The 24482-nt window shown below is 45.4% G+C and overlaps 1 protein-coding gene across 1 annotated transcript; it reads left to right on the top strand.

Moving 5' to 3' along the window:
- The first annotated feature begins 4363 nt into the window (after positions 1 to 4363).
- LOC137819560 (uncharacterized) lies at positions 4364 to 23991 on the top strand. Its single transcript, XM_068623447.1, has 2 exons — positions 4364 to 7648; positions 22308 to 23991. Exons 1-2 carry the CDS (start codon positions 5951 to 5953, stop codon positions 22365 to 22367), a joined length of 1758 nt encoding a protein of 585 aa, XP_068479548.1. The 5' UTR covers positions 4364 to 5950; the 3' UTR covers positions 22368 to 23991.
- Positions 23992 to 24482: the final 491 nt, after the last annotated feature.

Genomic DNA, 24482 nt, shown 5'->3' with positions numbered 1-24482 from the left:
AAAAAAAAATAATATTAAATTAGTTTTCAAATATTAATCTTAATCCAATTTTGTAACTAAAAAAGGCTGGGTAAGCCAACTCTAATACGATAAAAATTCAATTTTTTTTAAAAATTATTAAAAACCGTAAAAACTTTTTTTTTATTCATTAAATAAATATTGGTGTTAGTGTTGAATTAGCGTCGACTTAGCCAACGTTAATAGAGTCTATTTAATGTTGAACACTAATAGTGTCATATTAACATTGACTAAACATACGCAAACTAAATATATTAAAAACAAGTAGAATGTTGGACTTTAATAGTGTCATAGTGTCGGCTAAGCCTACACTAACTAAAAAAGATATTAAAAATAAATAAGGTTAGAATATTGGAGCTAATAGTGTCATATTAGGGTTCGTTTAGCCTACGCTAACTTATTAAAAAAATAAGATTAACATTTGTTTAGCCGATGCAAATTTAATTTAATTTTAGTATATGTATATATTTATTTAAGTTAATGTCAGTTCAATCGATGTTAATTTATGTACGGACCAGTCCTCGGGCGTCGTTGACCACTGCTGATATGGGGTCACGTAAGCGGGGTCCCATGAGTGGCGTGGGTCAGTATCTCGCGAGGCACAAGTGCCAAGGAACCAAAGAGTGGTCAGACATCGGTCACCAGGATGTACCGACGTGCCACTGAGCAGTGTGGAGAGGTCGGACATCGGGACCCAAACAGCAGAGCTGGGCCACGAGAGGTGGATCCCAAGCTGCGTACCAGTTATCAGTAGGGGAGAAGCCTAGATCTCGAGAGTCCATGCGTGTGGAGTGGATGACGCGTTCAGGCATAACACAAGTATGGCTCCACAGGAAAGATACGACATGTGAGGGTCATGTTCCAGGGGTTGAGCTGCATGCATGGCACGCAGACAGCTAGGGCACTTCCAGGACGGGCGACCCCAAAGATCAGGTGCACGAAGTGGCATCCAGGTAGTCGTCCGTCAGAGGTTGCACTCCAGTAAGGGAACCCCACGCGCTAGGTTATCCTAAGAGTGGGTAACGACAGTGTTGGACCCACCCTCTCAGAAAGCCTATTTTGGGTAAAGTGGAAACCCTAGTTTCAGCCTATATAAAGGGAAGTAACAAACTTAGTAAGGTATGTTATTCATTTGCGCCGCTTGACACACACAGTGACATGTGATATAATTTTGGTGTTTCCTAGCCCTAATACTAACTTGAACGTCGGAGTGCAAACGGCCTCTAGGGCGGCCTTTGTCTTTGTGTTTTCAGGCAAAAGGCACGTGTGAAGCGCAAGGATTCAGGATGTGAGAGTGACGTAGACGCGAAGGCATATTTGGTCAACTCGTACGAAAATTTGGCGCCCACCGTGGGGCACGATATAAAACATTGTCCCGCTAGCAAGAACCAGATAGATCCAGGAGATGAGAAGTACGAGGCAGGGGCCTGTTGCACCGAACTGGGGTGAAGGCCTCACCCTGAACAGGTTATGGAGACGATGCAAGCCCTTCAGGAAGAGATGGTCGCGTTGAGAGCGAACCAAGAACGCATCCAGGCTGACTTGGTGGCGTCGCGAGCAACGAGTGAGGAACTGCGCCATTCGAATGAGGAACTGCACAGGGATTTGAAAAATCGTGCAGACGAGCGTGAGGAGGAGGATCAAGAACCTGCGACGCCGCCCAGGGAGTTCCCGACGCCGTTCTCGCAAGAAATCATGGATGTCGTAATACCAGCCACGCTAGGGCGCAATGTGACCTTCTGATGTGATTCCAATAGCAAAGAAGAGAATGATTCTTGACATTCTTAGGAATCAACTTGAGTTGGACAATGGTTCGACACTTTTTCTTAGAATTGGATCAATGTTCTAAGTCAAGAACTCACCAAAACTAGCACCAAATCCAAACTCATATGGAAGTTCCACATATTGTCAAATTGAACCATCAAAAAGAGAGAAAGAGCAAAAGCACCGAATAGAATTGAAAAGGAACAACAATGAACCGAACAAAATGAATTAAAAGACAAGAAAACTGAATAGAAGTGTTGGAAATTAAAAGGCACCGAACCAAAAACAAAGAAGAAGAAGAACAGCTGCTGGAAAAAGGAAAATAGATGAACCAAAACACAAGAACACAAGCTTCAAACATGAATAACAAAAAGAGAAGGAAGGAAGGAGAGGAGAAAGCTCATGAAGATGGATGTATGGTTGGATGATCACGCCACTAGAAGGATGGAGACTCCTAGATGAGTGTGCAAGCCGCCACTTGAGGTAACCATGGAACCATCAAGATAAGACTAGAGAAGAAGGCACAAAGCTCTCCAATGCTCTCTCAAAATTTGAGTATAGTTTCTCTAATTAAAATTCAAATCTGAATTGTACAAGCTAAGCACCTTTATTTATAGCCTAGAGGTGCTGAAAAATAGGTGGGAAAATTCAAATAAACTCATTTGAAATTCCCACCAAAAACAAGTCACATGGGAGGTGTGACCTTTTTCTACTATGACACCTCTTAAAAACTACACCTACACCACTCTCCTAAGTCACATGGACAATATGACTTTATTTTACATTTTCACACTCCTTTATTTAATAACCACACCTCCTAAAACTATACAAGAGTATTTCAAAGCTTGGCCTTGCCCCTCATGGGATGGACTTGGGCTCTTTGGGCTTTGGCCTTCTTGGGCTTGGGCTTGGGCTTTGGGCTTGGGCCTCATCTTTATTTTATGTCTTCTTTTAATTTTGAGAAGACTAGAAGGAAGAACTTCAAATGTGAGGGTGGATGTCCTCTTCCTCCATTAATAAAAGCCTCCTTTATTTGATTCTCATCATACTCCTCGAGTTGGAGAGAATTCGTCCACGAATTCTGAATCCCTGCATATAACAAAGTCAATTTATTCTTACAATTAAAAGTGGAAGAAAAAGGAAAACATGACTTAGCATTTGGAAACAATGGGATATCAGAAAAGGAGGTTCTATAAAACGACCAAGTTGGAAAAATTTGTTTAGGAATGATGATATCTTTTGGAAAAAATCCTCTTAAATGGTGACAACCATTAGGAGGTATGAAAAAATCATCCCTAACATTTTTAAACCAAGATGGTGGTGAAGTAAGAACCTTTGGTAATGAAAAGGATAAGGAAGGAAAACACCTTGGATGTGAAAGTATAAGACCCATGTCAACTTGGCCTTCTTTGTCTTTTTCATTTTTACTTGTGGTAGGTGGGTGAGTGAGGTCTTGTTTTACCTTGTTTAGCTTTAAGATTTGCTTTTGTGGACAATGAAGAGCTATGTGCCCAAAACCTAAACATTTAAAACATTTGATATTTGAAGTTTTGGTAGGTGACTTAGGAGTAGAAGGATTTGTAGTAGAAACATTTTTTGGAAACATGGTTTGTTTGGAAAAATTGGAAGGAGAATTTTGAGTAGAAATTTTGTTGACATCCTTCCTAGAAGAGTTGTAGAAATCATCATCATGAGTATTTTTGAAAGTTTTGTTCAAAAGATATGATTCTACCTTGATGGCTTTGCGAAACACGCTCTTTAAAGAAGAATATTCTTTTAATTCTACAAAGTCTCTAATATCTCTTTTCAAACCACGTACAAATCATTTAATCTTTGACTCTTCATTAGCATGCATATTCATTTTAGTCAAAGTTGTTTCAAAATCTTGAAAGTATTCATCTACCGTCCTATGTGATGGAAACCAAGTAGAGGATGCTCTAGGCCATGAAGCCCAAGCCCAACAAGGGGCCCAAGCCCATCAAGGGGTCCAAGCCCAACAAGGGGCCCAAGCCCAACGAATTACTAGGAGCATGGCAAGAGCTTTGGGACAAGAGTATAATAAAATGACTCTTCTTATTTCTTTTATAGAATAGGGGTGTGAATGTAATAAAAAGGTGTAAGTAGTAAGGGAGTCTAGTGGGGAGTGTAGATAGGAGCCTAGGGGGTGCCAAACCGAATTTCATTGCATTTGTGTGCCATTTAGCTTGCATTTTCAGCACCTCTAGGCTATAAATAAAGGTGCTTAGCTTGTACAATTCAGATTGGAATTTTATAGTAGAGAGACTATACTCAATTTGGGAGAGAATTTGTGAGTTTTGAGTCTTCCTCTTCTTTGCCTTATCTTGTGAGCTATGGTGAGCTTCAAGTGGTGGCACTCCATCACTTATCTTGGTTCAAGGTTCCAAGTGGCGTGAATGGCTTCTTCCAATTCTCAAAATCCAGCAAGCATCTTATTCTATAAGTGTTCTTCTTCCCTTTTCTTCAATTTTCCATTCGGTAGTTTTGATTCCTAGAGTTTACTTATTTTTCTACCGTTTATTGTGTTTCCAGCATTGTGTTCTTAATTCTGTTTTGGTTCAGTAGCTATCATTTAAATTCTGTCCAGTTTTAATTCTTGTTCTTCTTTCCTTTTGTTTTGATTCAATTTGACAATACATGGACTTCAATATGAGTCTTGGTTGGTGCTTAGTTTTGGTGAGTTCTTGAATTTAGAACATTGATCCAATTCTAAAGTAGAGTGCCTTTTAAATCCAGCTCAAGTTGTTCCTAAGAATGTCAAGAATCATGTGTTCTTGTAGTTACATTCACATCATGTGGTATCTAGAGTCTAGGCTTGTTTTTGCTTAATTATTGAGTTGTATTGCACTTTACTTTCAAGAGCTCTTTAATTCAAGTTGTTTACCATTCTGTTTTAGGATTTATTTTGAGTTTTCTTGCTGTTTTCTTTTGTTACACCATGTGTTTGTGAAAAGGACTCTAGCACTCATTGTTCATATGAGTATGGCTGCTCTTTTGGAATGGCATTCTCCTTCCTAGAGCTGACCTTAAGCTTCCTTTCACTTGTGGTTATACCTTGTTATATGTCTTTTAATTTTGTAATCATGTCAAGTTTTGTCTTAGTCATGTTATTCCATAATTGTCATTACTTCTTGTAGTACTTTTATTGCTTTGATTGTTTCTTGCTTTGGTATTACTTTCTGTTTTTTAGTTTATTGCTTGATCCTTTGTGCATTTTCATTTTTAGATTTGAGTTCATGCTTGTATCTTCATTCTATACAAGTTCTTTTACACAAATTCCATTATGTCTTTGCTAGTTCATCTTACTGTTTTTCTTTCCTGAATAGGATACTCTGTTTTCTTACAAACGTGCTACTGTTTTCAATTTACTGCAATTAATTGGCTCACTGGAAATTTGTGAAAATTTGGATTTACATACTTCAAAGTGTTACAAAAGCATAGAAAAAAGAATCACTCAAAAATTCCAAGTACACAAAAAATGATAAATAAAATACGAAAAGTGTACAATACTGCCGAAAAGAATACGGTAATTGGGCAGCAATTTTGAAAAAATTATTTCTCTCAATTGGCTTACTGTTTTTACCTCATTCCAGTGCCATTTTTGAGTTAAGACATTGAAGTTTCTGTGGTTAATTTTTCACAGTCCAGTTCGCTTTCAATCGGTACAGTTAAATCTGTAAACATAGCACAGTTTGCTTTAAAAAAAAAACAATAAATTTCCAGTAGCTGTTTTCTGTTTTCTTTAATCTACTCTAGCACTTTTCTTTAGGACTCTTTTTGTGTGCCTTCTTTATTCATTGAGTTCCTTATTTTTCTTGATTGTCTTTCATTCATATTCTTTCTAGTTTGTCATACATTACTCTCTGTTTTTGGTTTAGCTTTTATTGTTTACACCTTTTTCTTGCTTGTCTTTTTGTTCTTCTTAAAAGTTGTGTGGAGACTTGTTCTTAAGTAAGTTGGTTTGCTGTAACATATTTCACTTGAAGCTACTCCATTTCACAAGCAAGGCTTGGTTGAGGACAGAATTTTTTCTTGGAGTGGTTTGAGTGCTTTCTTGGGCATTTTTCCAGCAACCTATATCTCACTGTTTTTAATTGTTTAACAAGTTTCTTTCACTGTTTTGTTTTCTGTTTTTGTGTATTTTCTGCTCATGGCTCATTTCTCTAGTGGAGAGTCCTCCAAACCGTGCTCACCACAAAAGGCAGCCCTTTATGAGGACTTAAAGAATGCCAAGCAATCCAATGCTCACTATCTTGAGGTGATAAGGAAGATGGAAGCACGGCTCCAAAGTTTGGAGTTAAACCGAGAGGAAATGCATCAAAACCGTGAGCAAAGAACTCCTCCTCCTAGTCGGCATTCTTCAAGGCACTCCCATGGTTATTATGAAGACAATCCAAGGCCAAGACATCATCACCATGAAGAGAGGCGCCAACATGTGGCTGGCCCTTGTTCTCCAAATGTAAAACTTCCTAGTTTTAGTGGTGATAGTGATCCCAATGTATACTTAGGATGGGAGGCTAAGGTGGACCAAATTTTTGATGTAAATGGGGTTAGGGATGAGCATAGGGTTAAGTTAGCTTCTTTAGAATTTTTGGACTATGCCATGCAATGGTGGCATCAATACCTCATGGACATTGACCTACACAAGAGGCAGCCCGTGGTCTCTTGGAACGATTTGAAAGCATGTTTACGCGCTAGATTCGTACCCCCACACTTTAGGAAAGACCTTATGTTGAAACTCCAACGGTTTCATCAAGGCGCGCTAAGTGTGGATGATTACTTTAAACAACTAGACACGCTTTTAATTCGAGTTAATATGGATGAGAGTGAGGAGGCTAAGATAGCTAGGTTTGTGAGTGGACTTCGAAGGGATATTCAAGACGTGGTAGAGTTACAAGAATATTCTTCTTTGGAAAATGTGGTGCACCTTGCTAGCAAAATTGAAAATCAACTTGCAAGGAAAAATGCTTTCAAAAATTCTTCTAAAGATAACTACTACCACTCTTCTTGGAAAAATAAAAACTCTTTTTCAAACATCCCTTCTAAGGACTCTACTTTCAAACCTAGAGAGTCTAAGCCTTCCACTTCCAATGCTAGGCCTAAATCACCACAAAAATCGTCTAGTAAGAAGTGTTTTAAATGTTTAAGCTATGGACATATTGCTTCTAATTGCCCTACTAAACGAACTATGTATATGCATGATGGGGTAGATAGTAGTGAGCATGGGTCCGAATCTTCTAGACATTCCTCACCTTCTAGATCCCCAAGTGAGAGTGAAAGTGAAAGCCCACATGAGGGTGACCTATTAGTAATAAGACGCATGCTTGGACAAGTGTTAAAACCTTTTGATGAAACTCAAAGAGAAAATATTTTTCATTCAAGGTGTCTTATTAATGATAGAGTTTGCTCTTTGATTGTGGATGGGGGGAGTTGTGCAAATGTGGCAAGCACAAGAGTGGTAGACAAACTTGGATTGCCTACCATCTCTCATGCCAAGCCCTACAAGTTACAATGGTTGAGTGAGGTGGGTGAGATAGTGGTGAACAAACAAGTCCTCATTACATTTTCCATTGGCAAATATAAAGATGAGGTCTTGTGTGATGTTGTTCCAATGGAAGCTACTCATATCCTTTTAGGTAGGCCATGGCAATTTGATAGAAAAATTTTTCATGATGGCTTTACCAACAAAATTTCTTTTAACTTCCATGGACACAAAGTCATTCTCAAGTCTCTCTCTCCAAAGGAGGTACATGAGGACCAAGTCAAAATGAGAGAAAAGAGAGAGAAAGAAAAAGAAATTAAAAATTCCAAGAGAAGCCTTCTCATATCTTCCCAACAAGTTCAAAAGGTAATAGTTACTCACAAGCCTATTTTTTTAGCTATTCCTAGACCTATTGAATATGAGTCGGCTAAGGATAGTCCCACATGTTTGGACCATTTGGTAAAGGAATATGAAGATGTGTTTCAAGATCCTCCTAAAGGCTTACCACCTCTAAGAGGGATTGAACACCAAATAGACTTCATGCCCGGGGTTTCTTTAACAAATCGCCCTGCATATAGGACCAATCCCCAAGAGACCAAAGAAATTCAAAGACAAGTTGAGGATTTATTAGCTAAGGGGTGGGTACAAGATAGCATGAGCCCATGTGCTATGCCTGTCATACTTGTCCCTAAAAAGGATGGGACATGGAGGATGTGTACGGATTGTCGCGCTATAAATAACATCACCATCAAATATAGGCATCCCATTCCTAGGTTAGATGACTTGTTGGATGAATTACATGGGTCTAAAATATTTTCCAAAATTGATCTTGATCCTGCCGGCAACTCGAACGTGGAGGAATCGCTTCGTGGTACTCTCTGCCCCGTCTACGCGACTGCGTCTTCTGCGGAATCACTCCCCGAACTTTCTCTCAGATGTCTTCAAATGTGACCTGCAAAACACACAGACGGCGCCTCTAGCGGCCGTTTACACTCCGACGATCAAGTTAGTCCAACAGAACCACCAGAAACTGGAAACTAGTAATGTGTGTGTGAGAAAAAACTTGCACTCTGTTTTTCGTCTATCTTTTTTCTCTCTCCCCCCCCTCTCACTCTGATCCTCCCTTTTATCTCTCTTTCCCTGCTTCTGGGCATAACAGAATTCTGTTATGCTTTTCTGGCATGTGTCAGAACCCTGTTATGCTTTTCAGAGAAAGCGTACCTTCAGAATCAGCAATGGGGAGCGTGAGAGTCTGCGCATGTCTGCGCTTGGCTGCGCCTGTCTGTACCTTTAGCGGTACGGAGTGCTCTTTTGTCTGGACCGCACCCCTCTCAGATGATGACACGTGGAGGCCTGCAACTCACATCTAACCACACAGGTGTCACTTACTGGAAGGGCTCTAGCGCCTCTCTTTGTCTGCCTAAGTTACGCCCTTGCGGAATAACTTAGGATGCTACTCTTATCTGGGTAAATTGCATACTCTTAGGAGAACGTCGGGTGTGGCTGGTCTAGGCACACTCACCAAACGTTACTCTCTGCGTAGGCGACTTACCCTTCACGATGCCACGCACGTAATGGGTTTAGGGAATCACCAATCACCGACTGGCTTACTAGTTCCCTCAGGCCACTCTCGTGCACGATTCCTTGAGGTGTGCTCATGCGAGGTCCATGCGTAACGCTCTCGCTGGGAACCTTAGTCCCCGTTTAACTGCGTGAAACACGAGACCCCGACGACAGTACACCCGATGACTGATCAGTGTTTATTCGCTTATCGCGCTCTGCCTCCAGGCGCGAGTCTAGGAACTGATCTGCTGGTGGTCACTTGGCTACTGACCACCGATCACCATTCTGGGTGATCTATCCCCCGACCTCTCTGCCGCCTGATCTGTCGGTGGTAACTTGGTTACTGACCACCGATCACCTCTCTTGGCGATCGTCCCCCGACCTCTCTGCCACCTGGTCCACGTGTCACCCTGCGAGTGGTCCACGTGGTTCTCTGATGCTGACGTCATCGACTACCGATGACCGATCGGATCACAAGCCCCCCAGTCTCGAGTCGAGAACTCGTTCTCAGCGAAGAGACTAAGTGGTCGTGCCTTCAGTCCACGTGGCAAGTGGGGCCGCCTCACGTGCCACCTCACGTGCTGCTTCTTTAACGTTTGGACTCCCTCTCTTAATCTCGCGACACGTGGCGCCATCAACGGCCAGCGTTGTGCGTCGCTAGCGCTTCTTTCATTCAAATTGGCGCGCCCTTCCACTGTTCCTTCATCTTCTTCATTCGACTCCCAGACTCTCTGCGAACTTCTCTTCTGCGCACCCATCTTTCTTCAAATTCTCTGCTTCCCAATCTCTTGCGATCATTCAAAGGTATGGTTTTTCTTTTCCCTGGCCCCTTTTTGGTCATCTTTACCGATTGCATTTATCATTCTAGTTATCATGCATCCATCTTCCCTGTTTTTCTTCTTCTCAACCCGCGCTAGGGTTCTTCTCGTGTTTCCGCCTTGACTTCTGCCTCCCCTTCTTTCTCCTTTACCTGGGCATTTCTTTCTCATTTCCTCTCTCTATTTTTCACCGAACCATTCATCACTCCCTCCCTTTCTATTTTTGACCCTTCGTTTTCCTCCATTGCAGCTATCTCTCGATGGCTCGCTTGAAGCAGACCGCTCGTGTCATTGCCTCTTCTTCTGGTGCACAGCCCTCCGCGAGTGCACCAGCTTCGCCACCGCCTGTTGTCACCTCATTCCATGACAACGCCAAGGTCTATGACTGGGCCCCTCTGGCGTTGCTATCTGAAACGTCCATCTTGCTACCTGAGGACCATCTTAACTCACTCCTGAGCCACGACCCGGACGAACCCTCGTGTTCCATAGACAGGGAAAACGACTTCCACATCCGAGTCCGCATCCCTCCCCGAGGGATGCCCATTTGCGCTGACGACAGGGCCACCAATGGGGTGCCCTTCGTTTTTGTTTACTCCGCGATCTTCAAAAGGTTGAAGCTGCGACTCCCCTTCACCTTCTTCGAGAAAGAGCTGATGATGGAGTTGAACGTCGCGCCCTGCCAACTCCACCCCAACGCCTGGGCCTTCATCCAGGCGTTTCAGATCCTGTGTAACCACTTTGGGCACAACGCCTCGGTGGAGGTGTTCCTTTACTTCTTTGAGGCGAAGAAACCAGGGGATAGGTTTTGGGTCAGCCTGAACGGGGTTGCTGGACGGGTGCTTCTGGGCCTGTACCAGCAGTCCTTCAAAGACTGGAAGGGCAGATTTTACATGATATCTGCCACCCCACAAAGTCCTCATCTGCTCGAGGGGTACCCCTTCTACTGGGTTCCCCAGGTTCAATTTAAAAAACCCAAGGACCTCGAGACCATGGCTCCCTACGAGCGCGAGCTGTGTGGGCTGCTCCTGGGGGCTAAGTTTGACTCTGCCCGCCTCATCAAGGATGAGTTTGATGTGGCTTCTCTGAAAAAATATATAGGTAGTTCTTTCTCTGCCGCCCCTTAGGACACTTATACCTCCTCATGCATGCTCTTATACGTTTCACCTTGCTTGCGTCTCTTAGCTGTCTAATTTTCCCCTTTCTTGCCTATGCAGATTCAATGTCAGGGAAAGATAGGAGGTTGGCGGTGTTAGAGCTTGCTAAACGTCGAGCGACCAAAGGGATTGGCTCCTCCTCTTCCACCACTGAGCCAATTGAAGCCCCTCCACTCTCGGTCGCGCCAGCTGAAGGCCCCGAGCAAGGGAAGAAAAGGAAAAGACTGGTGAAGGCTTCTTCGCTTGTACCTGTTGCTGCTGCTGCCTCAGTGGAAGAGGAAAGCTCTGGCTCCCCCCTCATTCACCGCCAGAGGAAGAGGCCAGTGGTCGAGGGGGTCTCGTCTCTTCAGCCTGGAGAGATCGAGGTGGTGGAGGTAGAGGAAGGTTCACCACCTCCCCCTCCCTCTACTCGACCTGCCCCAGAGCCCGCATGCCCACCTTCTCCTTGCCAACAATTGCCCCCAATCTCTCAACCGCCAACTTCCCCCCCAGCAGGCCAATCACCTGGTCCATCCGCTCACCCTGCTGGGGGTGCTTCTGCTCAAAACGAGGGTGCCCCGCCTCCACTACCAATCTCCACCGCAAATGCTGAACATGGTGGGTCCGGCTCGCGCCCAAGCAACTTTGGGGCCAACCATGAGAACTTCAGCAGAGTTATCTCCATGGTGCGACAGCACATCAGCAACGGGGAGCTCGTCGACTGGAGCGGGGAGGAGATGGATGCACACCTTGCCAAGCAGGTGGTGCTCTCGCTGGAGTTCTCCACCCAGCATCGCAAGCAGAAAGCCCTGGAGAAAAGGGTGAAGGAACTTGAGCACGACAAGGAGTCGCTGCGAAGTGACCTTGAAGCCGCTCAGGGGTCTGTTGAGCTGATGCGAGGCATGGTGGAGAAGGCCGGGAAGGAGTATTTGGTGCAGGTCCAGGAGACCATCAAGATGGAGATCTTGATGGGGCAGACTGTTGGTCCTCTGGACTGCAAGGTGGTAGAGCTGCAGGCTGAGAACTTTTCCTTGCGCGAACGGAGTACTCAGCTGGTGGAGGAGTTACAGGCTGAGAACGCCTCCCTACGTCAACAGGATTCTCAGCGGGTGGAGATGCTCAAGTCCGCCAAAGAGGCAACTGCTGCTGCTGAAAGGAAGCTTGAGGAGGCAGTGGGCAAGCTATCTGAAGCTGCCTCCTCCCTTGCTGCCCTCACCACGCAGAGGGATGCTGCGGAGGCTTCGAGGCAAAGTCTGGAGGCGGAGAAAGAGGACTTGATGAACGTGGGCGCTGATTCCCTCATTGATGGATTCGAGCTGGCGCTCGAGCAAGTCCGCTGCGTCCTCCCAGAACTGGACCTTTCACAATTCAGCATTCATCACTCAGTGGTAGATGGAAAACTTAGGCCTCCTACTCCCTGAATCTCTTCCCTTTTGTAAATTTGACTTCTCTGTACAAAGCTTCATTCTGTAACCTTACGTTTCTGCACCATTCAACTCATTGTAACTGACAATTGTATGAATATCTCTGGTGATATACCTTGATTTTAACTGCTCAATTTCTCTTTGTATTTCCTTTGAACTTCACTTATCTTTATGTGCGCGACTAATTGTTAGCTAGTTTAGGTTCAGCGCGATCTTGGGCTTTACCTTTCCTTTCGCACACGACTAAGTGTTAACCAGCTTAGGCTTAGCGCGATCTTGAACTTCATCTTTTACTTTGCGCACGACTAAGTGTTAACCAGCTTAGGCTTAGCGCGATCTGCTTCTCTTACTCTTTGCGCGCGACTAAGTGTTAACCAGCTTAGGCTTAGCGCGATCTGCTTCTCTTACTCTTTGCGCACGACTAAGTGTTAACCAGCTTAGGCTTAGCGCGATCTGCTTCTCTTACTCTTTTGCTTCTGCTTGATCACGACTGGCTATTCCCTCAGCTTGGTGTTTAACAGTCCTCGTGCGCTGCTTTGCACTACTAGCCCATTACCGACAACTCATCAGTGATCGCTCTTTAGTCTTTACTTAGCTTTCTCTGTCGCTCTAGCACTAAGTGCATAAAGGACTTTGACATCGATCGCTCAAAGTGATGCCTCGTCTTGGGGAAAGAAAAGTGTTTCTCGCTAACCCCTTTTACTTTCCCCAAGGTCATCACCCTTTGGCGGGTTGAGTCGCTCATTCCCTGTCTCACTCCTGGGGTGAGAAAGGTTTCTGACTAAGAGTCTTACTGGGCCAATATTGGTGTATGCCAAGTGGGTAAGGACGTTTTGTCGAAACCTTTCCTTTCCCCCCCTTGGTCTTACTAGCACCCCTGGCTTTTCAAACCTTTAACTGTTTGCGCTCACACCTGGGGTGAGGAAGACTTAGATCGGTGCCAGTACTTGCGCCTAGGGCAAGTAGGGCCTAACCAATCACCTGCACTTGCACCTGGGGCAAGGAGGATTTTAACTTTAATACTTGAGCACGCTTTATATGCTGGAGTTTTTTCTTTAATTGGGCGGCCTCGTTAAAAACCCTCCTTAGGGAAAAGAGTGCCCCCTTGTCTGTTCAACTGTTTCCACCACATACAAACATGCATCTTTTAGCGCAAGAACGCCTATTACTGTACAACTTTAACTGAAATAAAATTTTAAATGGGTGGCGTTCCATGTTCTGGGGAGTGCTCCTCCTTCCAAAGTCTCTAGGCGATAGGCTCCGTTCTCTAATGTCTCCACCACTCTGTATGGGCCTGTCCACTTTGGGGATAACTTGTTCTGCATGTCATTTTGATGCGCCTTTCTCATCACCAGATCACCTTCCTGGAAACGCCTGGGCCTCACTTTAGAGTTGTGCCTCCGCTCTACTCTTCTCTTCACAGCTTCGGCACTGACTCTGGCCTCTTCCCGCACTTCGTCTAGCAGATCCAGATTCACCTTACGCTCTTCATTGGACTCTTCAGCAACGAAGTTCGAGAATCTGGGGGAGCTCTCCTGTATTTCCACAGGAATCATGGCGTCTGTCCCATAGACAAGGCTGAAGGGTGTCTCATGGGTGCTGGACTGTGGGGTGGTGTGATAAGACCATACAATTCTGGGGACCTCCTCTGCCCAGCCTCCTTTGGCCTTGTCTAGTCTTCGCTTCAGCCCCCTGAGCAGCACTCGATTTGCTGACTCCACCTGCCCATTTGTTTGTGGGTGCTCCACTGAAGCGAAAACCTGTTGTATCTTTAACTCTTCACACATCTTCCTCAGCTGATGACTTGTGAACTGGGTGCCATTGTCGGAAACCAGCCTCTTGGGTATTCCGAAGCGGCAGACAATGTTCTTCCAGACGAAGTGTTCGACTTTTTGTGCGGTGATGTGTGCAACTGGCTCTGCCTCCACCCACTTAGTGGAATATTCGATGGCCACAATGAGGAACTTCATCTGCCTTGTCGCCAGGGGAAAAGGTCCTAGGATGTCAATCCCCCATGTATGGAATGGCCACGGGCTATGGATGGACCTCAACTCCTCAGGGGGTGCCTTGTGCCAATCTGCATGCAGCTGACATTGTTTGCATCGCTGAGCAAACCTTATGCAATCTTCCTTCAGCTTTGGCCAGTAGTACCCCACGCGGAGTACTCTACTTGCCAAAGCGCGACCACCTACATGGCTTCCGCACACCCCCTCGTGCAGCTCAGACATGAGTCTGGTGCATTGCTCGCTGTGTACACAGATCTGCACAGGGTGAGAAAATCCAAATCTAAATAGGCTTCCATCTATGAGAGTAAACCTACTTGAACCCCTCTTTATTCTTTTTGCCTCTGCCAGATCGAGCGGGAGTACACCATCTTCTAAGTATAGCTGGTATGGCGTCATCCAGGTGTCGGGTTCCTTCTCCGCATGAACCTCCATCGACTCATCGGTCTTTGAGGGTCGCGATCTCACCCTCGGTGCTCTTAGCGTTTCTTGGGTCAACGACCGATGACCGATCGTTAGACGCTCCATTGACTTGCATACGTGAAGCACCTGGTTGTCTGATACGAACGCGCGCGACACCTTCAGGGTCTCCTGAATGACGGTTCTCTGCTTCCCCCCCTTGCCTGAGCTGGCCAGCTTGGCAAGCAGGTCTGCTCGGGCATTCTGCTCTCTTGGCACGTGCACTAACTCAAACTCGGCGAAGGACGTCTTCAGGAGCTGCACATACTCCAGGTAGGCTGCCATCTGGGGGTCCTTTGCTTGGAACTCCCCGGTAACCTGCCCGGTGACTAGTAACGAATCCCTCTTGGCCAGCAGATTTCTTGCTCCCATTTCTCTTGCTAACAACATTCCTGCGATCAGGGCCTCATACTCCGCCTGATTGTTGCTAGCTTTGAAGGCGAAGCGGAGGGACTGCTCGATCAGTACCCCATTTGGTCCTTCCAGGATGACTCCCGCGCCGCTTCCCTGCTGATTAGAGGAGCCATCCACCGATAACACCCATCGGAAATTTAGCCCTTCTGCAGGTGTCGCGATGGATGATAGCTCGACTACGAAGTCCGCGAACACCTGCCCCTTGATCGGTCCTCGGGGCTCGTACTGAATATCGAATTCCGACAATTCTACTGCCCATTTGACCATCCTGCCTGCTACATCAGGTTTCTTCAATACGTTTTGGATAGGCAGATCAGTCATCACGACCACTGTGAAGCTGTGGAAGTAATGCCTGAGTCTTCTGGCTGAAAACACCACCGCCAGAGCAGCCTTCTCGAGGGCCTGGTACCTTGTTTCAGGGCCTTGCAGCACCTTACTCACGAAGTAAACAGGCCTCTGGGCCTGGTCCTGCTCTTGCACCAGGACTGAACTGACTGCCCTCTCCGTAACAGCAAAGTATAGACGAAGAGGGATGCCTACCTGGGGCTTTCGCAGGACTGGTGGGCTCGCCAGTTACCCCTTTAGCTTGACGAAAGCCTCCTCGCACTCCTGTGTCCAGAGAAATCTGCTGTTGCGTTTGAGACACTGGAAGTATGGGTGACCTTTCTCCCCACCAGCAGACATAAATCGGGACAGTGCTGCCAAGCGACCGGTGAGCTGCTGCACCTCCTTCACCGTCGTTGGGCTCCTCATTGCCACGATCGCCGCACACTTCTCCGGGTTAGCTTCGATTCCTCGCTCTGTCAAGAGGAAACCCAAGAACTTCCCAGCCTCCACACCGAATATGCATTTCTCAGGGTTGAGCTTCAGCCTATACTTGGCAATGGTGGTGAATAGCTCTTCCAGATCAGCTGCATGATGCTTCTTCTCTTGGGACGTAACCACCATGTCATCTACATAGGCGTGTACGTTCCTTCCCAGCATGGGCGAGAGCACCCTATCCATGAGCCGCTGGTAGGTAGCTCCCGCATTCTTCAACCCAAATGGCATGACCTTGTAGTAATAGCAAGACCGTTCCGTCATAAACGCGGTCTTGCATTCGTCCATTGGGTGCATCCTGATCTAGTTATACCCTGAGAAAGCGTCCAAGAAGCTGAGTAGCTTTCCCCCCGAGGCGCTATCAACTAGAGCATCTATACTGGGTAGGGGGTAAGAATCCTTGGGGCACGCCTTGTTGAGGTCAGTGAAGTCCACGCACATTCTCCACTTGCCGCTTGCCTTCTGCACCAGTACCACATTCGCTAGCCACTCGGGGTACCGGATTTCTCTGATATGCCCTGCGACAAGGAGCTTCTGCGCTTCGTCGTGGATCACCTTCCTCTTCTCCTCGTTGAATTTCCTTCTTCTCTGTCGCACCGATCGAACCATGGGGTCCATTGATAGACGATGGCAGAGGAAATCGGGGTCGATTCCTGGCATGTCGGATGCTGACCATGCAAAGGCATTCATGTGCTTCTCAATCACACCCATGATCAGCCTTCGCTCTTCTTCAATGAGGGATCCCCCCAACTTGAATTTTCTTCCCCTGATGTCCACTTCGACCCATCCTTCAGCTGGGTGGGGCCTTCTCTCACTGGCAATGACCGCTCTCGCGATCCCTGACCCGCGAGGAGTGATCGTGCCTTCCTCTTCTTCTTCAACTTGGGCTACCTGGGAGCCCCCCACCGCAGCGTTCTCCATCCTCTGAGCGCCTTGTGTCTCCCTGACCGCCAATCGCTCTTCGCGCACGCCTGGTGGTGGTTTTGTGGTGACATGGCACACACTTCTTTTTTGCTTCAAGCTGTTCTCATAACAGCGTCTTGCCTCAGCCTGATCCGACTTGATGGTTATCACGGTCCCTTCCATCGACGGCAGCTTCAACTTCATATGCCTTGTCGATGGTATTGCGCCCAGTCTATTGAGCGTTGGCCTCCCCAACAGGACATTGTACGCAGAAGGGGCGTTCACCACCAGGTACTTTATCTTTTCAGTGCGGGCTGTCGTTCCGTCAGTGAACGTTGTCCTCAGCTCGATGTATCCCCGCACTTCTACCTGATCCCCTGCAAAACCGTAGAGAGAACCAGTATACGGTCTTAACTGATCAGGGGACAACTGTAGCTTGTTGAATGTTGGCCAGAACATGACATCCGCCGAGCTTCCTTGATCTACGAGTACTCTATGCACCCGTCTTCCTGCTGTGATGAGAGAAATGACCACAGGGTCGTTGTCGTGCGGGACAACGTCCCGTAGGTCAGCTTTCCTGAAGATAATGTCCACCTCAGGGTAATGACTCTCATTCACTGCATCTACCGCCATCACCGATCGAGTGTATCTCCTTCTTTGTGAAGCTGTGCATCCCCCACCAGAGAAGCCTCCAGCGATCGTCTGCACTTCCCCATGCACAGGGACTTCATGCTGTTGCTCTCCAGTTTGGGATCCTGACGTGCGATCACCCTGCGGCTCACGCAGGTAATCTGCTAGAAAACCAGACTTCACCAACTCTGCCAGTTGGTGTCCCAGCGCCAAACAGGAATGAAGTGTATGGACAAAGGCCTGATGAAACTCACACCATTCATTCTTCTTCCTTCCGAGTACCTTATCTGTCTTCTCTGGTACTCGTAGTCTTGCTGCTACGGCAGGAAGGGCGATGAGATCCGCCAATCCCACCATGAAGTTGTATCTCGGGGGTGCGTTATTCTCCCTTGCACGCCCCTTGCTCTGGTCTTTGCCTGGTGCATAGGGACGAGGTTTTTCCCGCACCTTCTTCCCCTCTTTGGCCTCATGCACCCTTGCTTGCTGTGGTTTTCCTTGCCCTCCACGCGGTCTGGGTGGTGCAGCACTTCCCCTCTTCTCAGAAACCTCTGTTTCTGCCACTATGTGCGCCACCGCACGTCGTCGGATCTTTGCAAAGGTGCTGGGATGGCTCCTGATGAGAGACTCGCTGAAAGGGCCAGGCAACACTCCCTTCTTAAACGCGTGCACAAGCATATCTTCATCTTTGCTGGGTAGTCTAACCACTTGTGCCCCAAAGCGGTTGAGGTAGTCCTTCAGCGACTCCCCCTGGTATTGGCGCACGTCGAACAGGTCGTAGGACACCACTGCAGGTGCCTTGTTGACGATGTATTGTTCAGTGAAGAGCTTCGAGAACTGAGAGAAAGACGTGATATGCCCTTCTGGTAAACTCACGAACCACTCCATGGCGATTCCGCTCAATGTGCTCATGAACATCTTGCAGTACACAGCGTCTGAGCCCCCAGACAACATCATCTGGGTGTGGAATGCCGTCAGATGCGCCTCCGGGTCTTCTACCCCCTTGAACGACGCTTTTACCCCCACCAGGTTGGGAGGCACCATGGTTCCCATGATCTCAGGGGAGAATGGCATGGGAAATGCCCTTGGAGGTGAGGGCTGCCTAGACACCCTTTCGTCAACAACGTGCTCCCTCTGCGCCTGCAGCGTCCTTCTCAACTCTTCGTTGACACGATTCAGCTCGTCGTTCCTGCTTTGCGACGCAGCCAACTCCGTCTGCATCCTTTCTTGTTCAACTTTCGACGCTGCAGCGTTATCCTGCAGCGTGCGCACCATTTCCAGGACCTGCGCCATTGTCACAGCTCCTTCGTCAGCGGATGGCGCAAGTGATGGTTGTCTGTTTCTAGGCATCTTCTCTATCAAAGAAACTGATAAAACTCTGGTGAGCTTTAAAACTGTGGTATATATGGGACAACGATTCACTCGTGCCCTACGGTGAGCGCCAAATGATCCTGCCGGCAACTCGAACGTGGAGGAATCGCTTCGTGGTACTCTCTGCCCCGTCTACGCGACTGCGTCTTCTGCGGAATCACTCCCCGAACTTTCTCTCAGATGTCTTCAAATGTGAGCTGCAAAACACACAGACGGCGCCTCTAGCAGCCGTTTACACTCCGACGATCAAGTTAGTCCAACAGAACCACCAGAAACTGGAAACTAGTAATGTGTGTGTGAGAAAAAACTTGCACTCTGTTTTTCGTCTATCTTTTTTCTCTCTCCCCCCCCTCTCACTCTGATCCTCCCTTTTATCTCTCTTTCCCTGCTTCTGGGCATAACAGAATTCTGTTATGCTTTTCTGGCATGTGTCAGAACCCTGTTATGCTTTTCAGAGAAAGCGTACCTTCAGAATCAGCAATGGGGAGCGTGAGAGTCTGCGCATGTCTGCGCTTGGCTGCGCCTGTCTGTACCTTTAGCGGTACGGAGTGCTCTTTTGTCTGGACCGCACCCCTCTCAAATGATGACACGTGGAGGCCTGCAACTCACATCTAACCACACAGGTGTCACTTACTGGAAGGGCTCTAGCGCCTCTCTTTGTCTGCCTAAGTTACGCCCTTGCGGAATAACTTAGGATGCTACTCTTATCTGGGTAAATTGCATACTCTTAGGAGAACGTCGGGTGTGGCTGGTCTAGGCACACTCACCAAACGTTACTCTCTGCGTAGGCGACTTACCCTTCACGATGCCACGCACGTAATGGGTTGAGGGAATCACCAATCACCGACTGGCTTACTAGTTCCCTCAGGCCACTCTCGTGCACGATTCCTTGAGGTGTGCTCATGCGAGGTCCATGCGTAACGCTCTCGCTGGGAACCTTAGTCCCCGTTTAACTGCGTGTAACACGAGACCCCGACGACAGTACACCCGATGACTGATCAGTGTTTATTCGCTTATCGCGCTCTGCCTCCAGGCGCGAGTCTAGGAACTGATCTGCTGGTGGTCACTTGGCTACTGACCACCGATCACCATTCTGGGTGATCTATCCCCCGACCTCTCTGCCGCCTGATCTGTCGGTGGTAACTTGGTTACTGACCACCGATCACCTCTCTTGGCGATCGTCCCCCGACCTCTCTGCCACCTGGTCCACGTGTCACCCTGCGAGTGGTCCACGTGGTTCTCTGATGCTGACGTCATCGACTACCAATGACCGATCGGATCACATCTTAAGAGTGGTTACAATCAAATTCGAATTAAACATGGTGATGAATGGAAAACCGCTTTTAAGAACAAATTTGGTTTATATGAGTGGTTGGTCATGCCTTTTGGCTTGACTAATGCTCCTAGTACCTTCATGCGACTCATGCATCATGTTTTAAGAGCATTCATTGGCAAGTTTGTTGTGGTTTACTTTGATGATATTCTTATATATAGCTTGTCCTTAGAAGATCATGAGTCACATGTTAGACAAGTTCTAGAAACCCTTAGGAAGGAGAAGTTGTATGCTAACCATGCTAAATGTTTCTTTGCATTAGATCATATAGACTTCCTAGGGTTTGTGGTTAGTCATAAAGGGGTGCATGTAGATCAAACAAAAGTTGCAGCAATTCAACATTGGCCTACACCCACCAATGTCAACGAAGTACGAAGCTTTCATGGCCTTGCTAGTTTTTATAGGCGGTTTGTGAAAGACTTTAGTACAATTGCCGCACCTTTAAATGCCATAGTAAAGAAGGATGTGGTTTTTAAGTGGGGACAAGAGCAAGAAAACGCTTTTCAAACTTTGAAGGATAAATTAACTAAAGCCCCCATTCTAGCCCTTCCTAACTTTGCTAAGACATTTGAAATAGAGTGTGATGCCTCTAATATAGGCATTGGGGCCGTCCTCCTTCAAGAAGGACACCCCATCGCTTATTTTAGTGAGAAACTCAAAGGGAGTCATCTCAATTACTCCACTTATGATAAAGAACTTTATGCTCTTGTTAGAGCTTTGCAAAATTGGCAACATTATCTTTTTCCAAAGGAATTTGTGATTCATAGTGATCATGAGTCCCTTAAATATTTGAAAAGCCAAAGCAAGCTTAATAAGAGACATGCTAAGTGGGTGGAGTTTATTGAGCAATTTCCTTATGTGATCAAACATAAACAAGGTAAAATTAATGTAGTGGCCGATGCTCTTTCACGAAGATATACCTTGTTAAATGTTTTAAATGTTCAATATTTAGGTTTTGATCACATAAAGGAACTTTATCATGATGACTTAGATTTCTCTCTAATCTATCAAGAGTGTTCCAAGGGAGGTCACAAAGACTTTTTCTTACATAATGGTTTTCTTTTCAAAGGAAAAAGACTTTGTGTTCCCCAAGGATCTATTAGACAATCTGTTGTTAGAGAGGCTCATGAGGGTGGGCTTATGGGACATTTTGGGGTAGCTAAGACCTTAGAAACATTGCATGAACATTTCTTTTGGCCTCACTTGCGCAAATCCGTACATACCTTCTGTGATAGATGTATAGCATGTAGGAAGGCTAAATCTAAGGTTCAACCCCATGGTTTATATACCCCTCTTCCTATCCCTACAATGCCTTGGGTTGATATTTCTATGGATTTTATCTTAGGACTACCCAAGACATCGAAGGGTAAGGATTCCATCTTTGTGGTAGTGGACCGTTTTTCTAAAATGGCTCATTTTATTCCATGCCACAAAGTGGATGATGCATGCCATATTGCAAATCTTTTCTTCAAGGAAGTTGTTCGTTTGCATGGACTTCCTAGAAGTATAGTATCTGATAGGGATTCTAAGTTCTTAAGTCACTTTTGGCGGACCTTATGTGGGAAACTTGGCACCAAACTTCTGTTTTCTACTACCTGCCACCCCCAAACTGATGGTCAAACCGAAGTGGTTAATAGAACTTTGGGTCAATTATTAAGATGCTTTATTTCCGGGAATCCAAGGGCTTGGGAGGATTTACTACCTCATGTTGAATTTGCCTATAATAGAGTAGTGAATTCCACCACTAACCATTCTCCTTTTGAGGTTGTTTATGGGTTTAATCCCCTCACACCTCTAGATCTTCTTCCCATTCCTGTCCTTGATGAGGTTCTATGCAAAGACGGTTGTGAAAAGGCATCTTTTGTTAAAGATTTGCATAACCGCATCAAGTTACAAATTGAGAAGAAAGTTGGTAAGTATGCTGACACTGCCAACCAAAGGAGAAAGGCATTAATCTTTGAGCTCGGTGATTGGGTTTGGCTTCATTTGAGAAAGGATAGATTTCCTTCTCTAAGGAAGTCCAAACTTATGCCTCGTGGTGATGGCCCTTTCCAAGTCATCAAGAGGATTAATGATAATGCCTATGAGTTAGATATGCCCTCTACTTATCTTGGTAGTAATTCTTTCAATGTTACTGATCTCACTCCTTTTGCTGCAGGTTTCCCAAATTCGTGGACGAATTCTCTCCAACCCGGGGAGCATGATGGAAACCAAGTAGAGGATGCTCTAGGCCATGAAGCCCAAGCCCAACAAGGGGCCCAAGCCCATCAAGGGGTCCAAGCCCAACAAGGGGCCCAAGCCCAACGAATTACTAGGAGCATGGCAAGAGCTTTGGGACAAGAGTATAATAAAATGGCTCTTCTTATTTCTTTTATAGAATAGGGGTGTGAATGTAATAAAAAGGTGTAAGTAGTAAGGGAGTCTAGTGGGGAGTGTAGATAGGAGCCTAGGGGGTGCCAAACCGAATTTCATTGCATTTGTGTGCCATTTAGCTTGCATTTTCAGCACCTCTAGGCTATAAATAAAGGTGCTTAGCTTGTACAATTCAGATTGGAATTTTATAGTAGAGAGACTATACTCAATTTGGGAGAGAATTTGTGAGTTTTGAGTCTTCCTCTTCTTTGCCTTATCTTGTGAGCTATGGTGAGCTTCAAGTGGTGGCACTCCATCACTTATCTTGGTTCAAGGTTCCAAGTGGCGTGAATGGCTTCTTCCAATTCTCAAAATCCAGCAAGCATCTTATTCTATAAGTGTTCTTCTTCCCTTTTCTTCAATTTTCCATTCGGTAGTTTTGATTCCTAGAGTTTACTTCTTTTTCTACCGTTTATTTTGTGTTTCCAGCATTGTGTTCTTAATTCTGTTTTGGTTCAGTAGCTATCATTTAAATTCTGTCCAGTTTTAATTCTTGTTCTTCTTTCCTTTTGTTTTGATTCAATTTGACAATACATGGACTTCAATATGAGTCTTGGTTGGTGCTTAGTTTTGGTGAGTTCTTGAATTTAGAACATTGATCCAATTCTAAAGTAGAGTGCCTTTTAAATCCAGCTCAAGTTGTTCCTAAGAATGTCAAGAATCATGTGTTCTTGTAGTTACATTCACATCATGTGGTATCTAGAGTCTAGGCTTGTTTTTGCTTAATTCTTGAGTTGTATTGCACTTTACTTTCAAGAGCTCTTTAATTCAAGTTGTTTACCATTCTGTTTTAGGATTTATTTTGAGTTTTCTTGCTGTTTTCTTTTGTTACACCATGTGTTTGTGAAAAGGACTCTAGCACTCATTGTTCATATGAGTATGGCTGCTCTTTTGGAATGGCATTCTCCTTCCTAGAGCTGACCTTAAGCTTCCTTTCACTTGTGGTTATACCTTGTTATATGTCTTTTAATTTTGTAATCATGTCAAGTTTTGTCTTAGTCATGTTATTCCATAATTGTCATTACTTCTTGTAGTACTTTTATTGCTTTGATTGTTTCTTGCTTTGGTATTACTTTCTTTTTTTTAGTTTATTGCTTGATCCTTTGTGCATTTTCATTTTTAGATTTGAGTTCATGCTTGTATCTTCATTCTATACAAGTTCTTTTACACAAATTCCATTATGTCTTTGCTAGTTCATCTTACTGTTTTTCTTTCCTGAATAGGATACTCTGTTTTCTTACAAACGTGCTACTGTTTTCAATTTACTGCAATTAATTGGCTCACTGGAAATTTGTGAAAATTTGGATTTACATACTTCAAAGTGTTACAAAAGCATAGAAAAAAGAATCACTCAAAAATTCCAAGTACACAAAAAATGATAAATAAAATACGAAAAGTGTACAATACTGCCGAAAAGAATACGGTAATTGGGCAGCAATTTTGAAAAAATTATTTCTCTCAATTAAGTTTTTGGTCATCTTGGACCTTATACACATGAAAATAATGGTCAACCTTAGTCTCCCATTCTAAATACACATTAGGATCACTATCACCATTAAAACTAGGGACTTGTCCACAAGAAATGTTGAACACTTGGTGATATCTTTGGTCACGGTTATAGCTCTCTTCATGAGAATGATGGTGATGTTTCCTTCTTCTATGTTCCTCTTCACGGCCAAAATCATTTGAAGAAGCTCTTGTTGAAGGTCTATGTGAATGATGCTCATCATGGATAGAAGGAGATGGCCTAGCTTGTTGCACCTCCATCTTTTGCATTTTCTCTTCTAAGCGTCTAATGGTTCGTTGTGCTTCATGTAATTCACCAAGGATTGAAGCTTTGGAAGGAGAATTCTGCTTGTAGGATGCATCACTTGAAAATCCAGCCATTTGTAATCAAAAACAGCAAATACACAAAACAGTA

This window comes from Phaseolus vulgaris, chromosome 10 (genome assembly GCF_000499845.2).
Source record: "Phaseolus vulgaris cultivar G19833 chromosome 10, P. vulgaris v2.0, whole genome shotgun sequence".
Lineage (NCBI taxonomy): Eukaryota > Viridiplantae > Streptophyta > Magnoliopsida > Fabales > Fabaceae > Phaseolus > Phaseolus vulgaris.
This window is presented reverse-complemented; position numbering and strand designations above follow the sequence as displayed.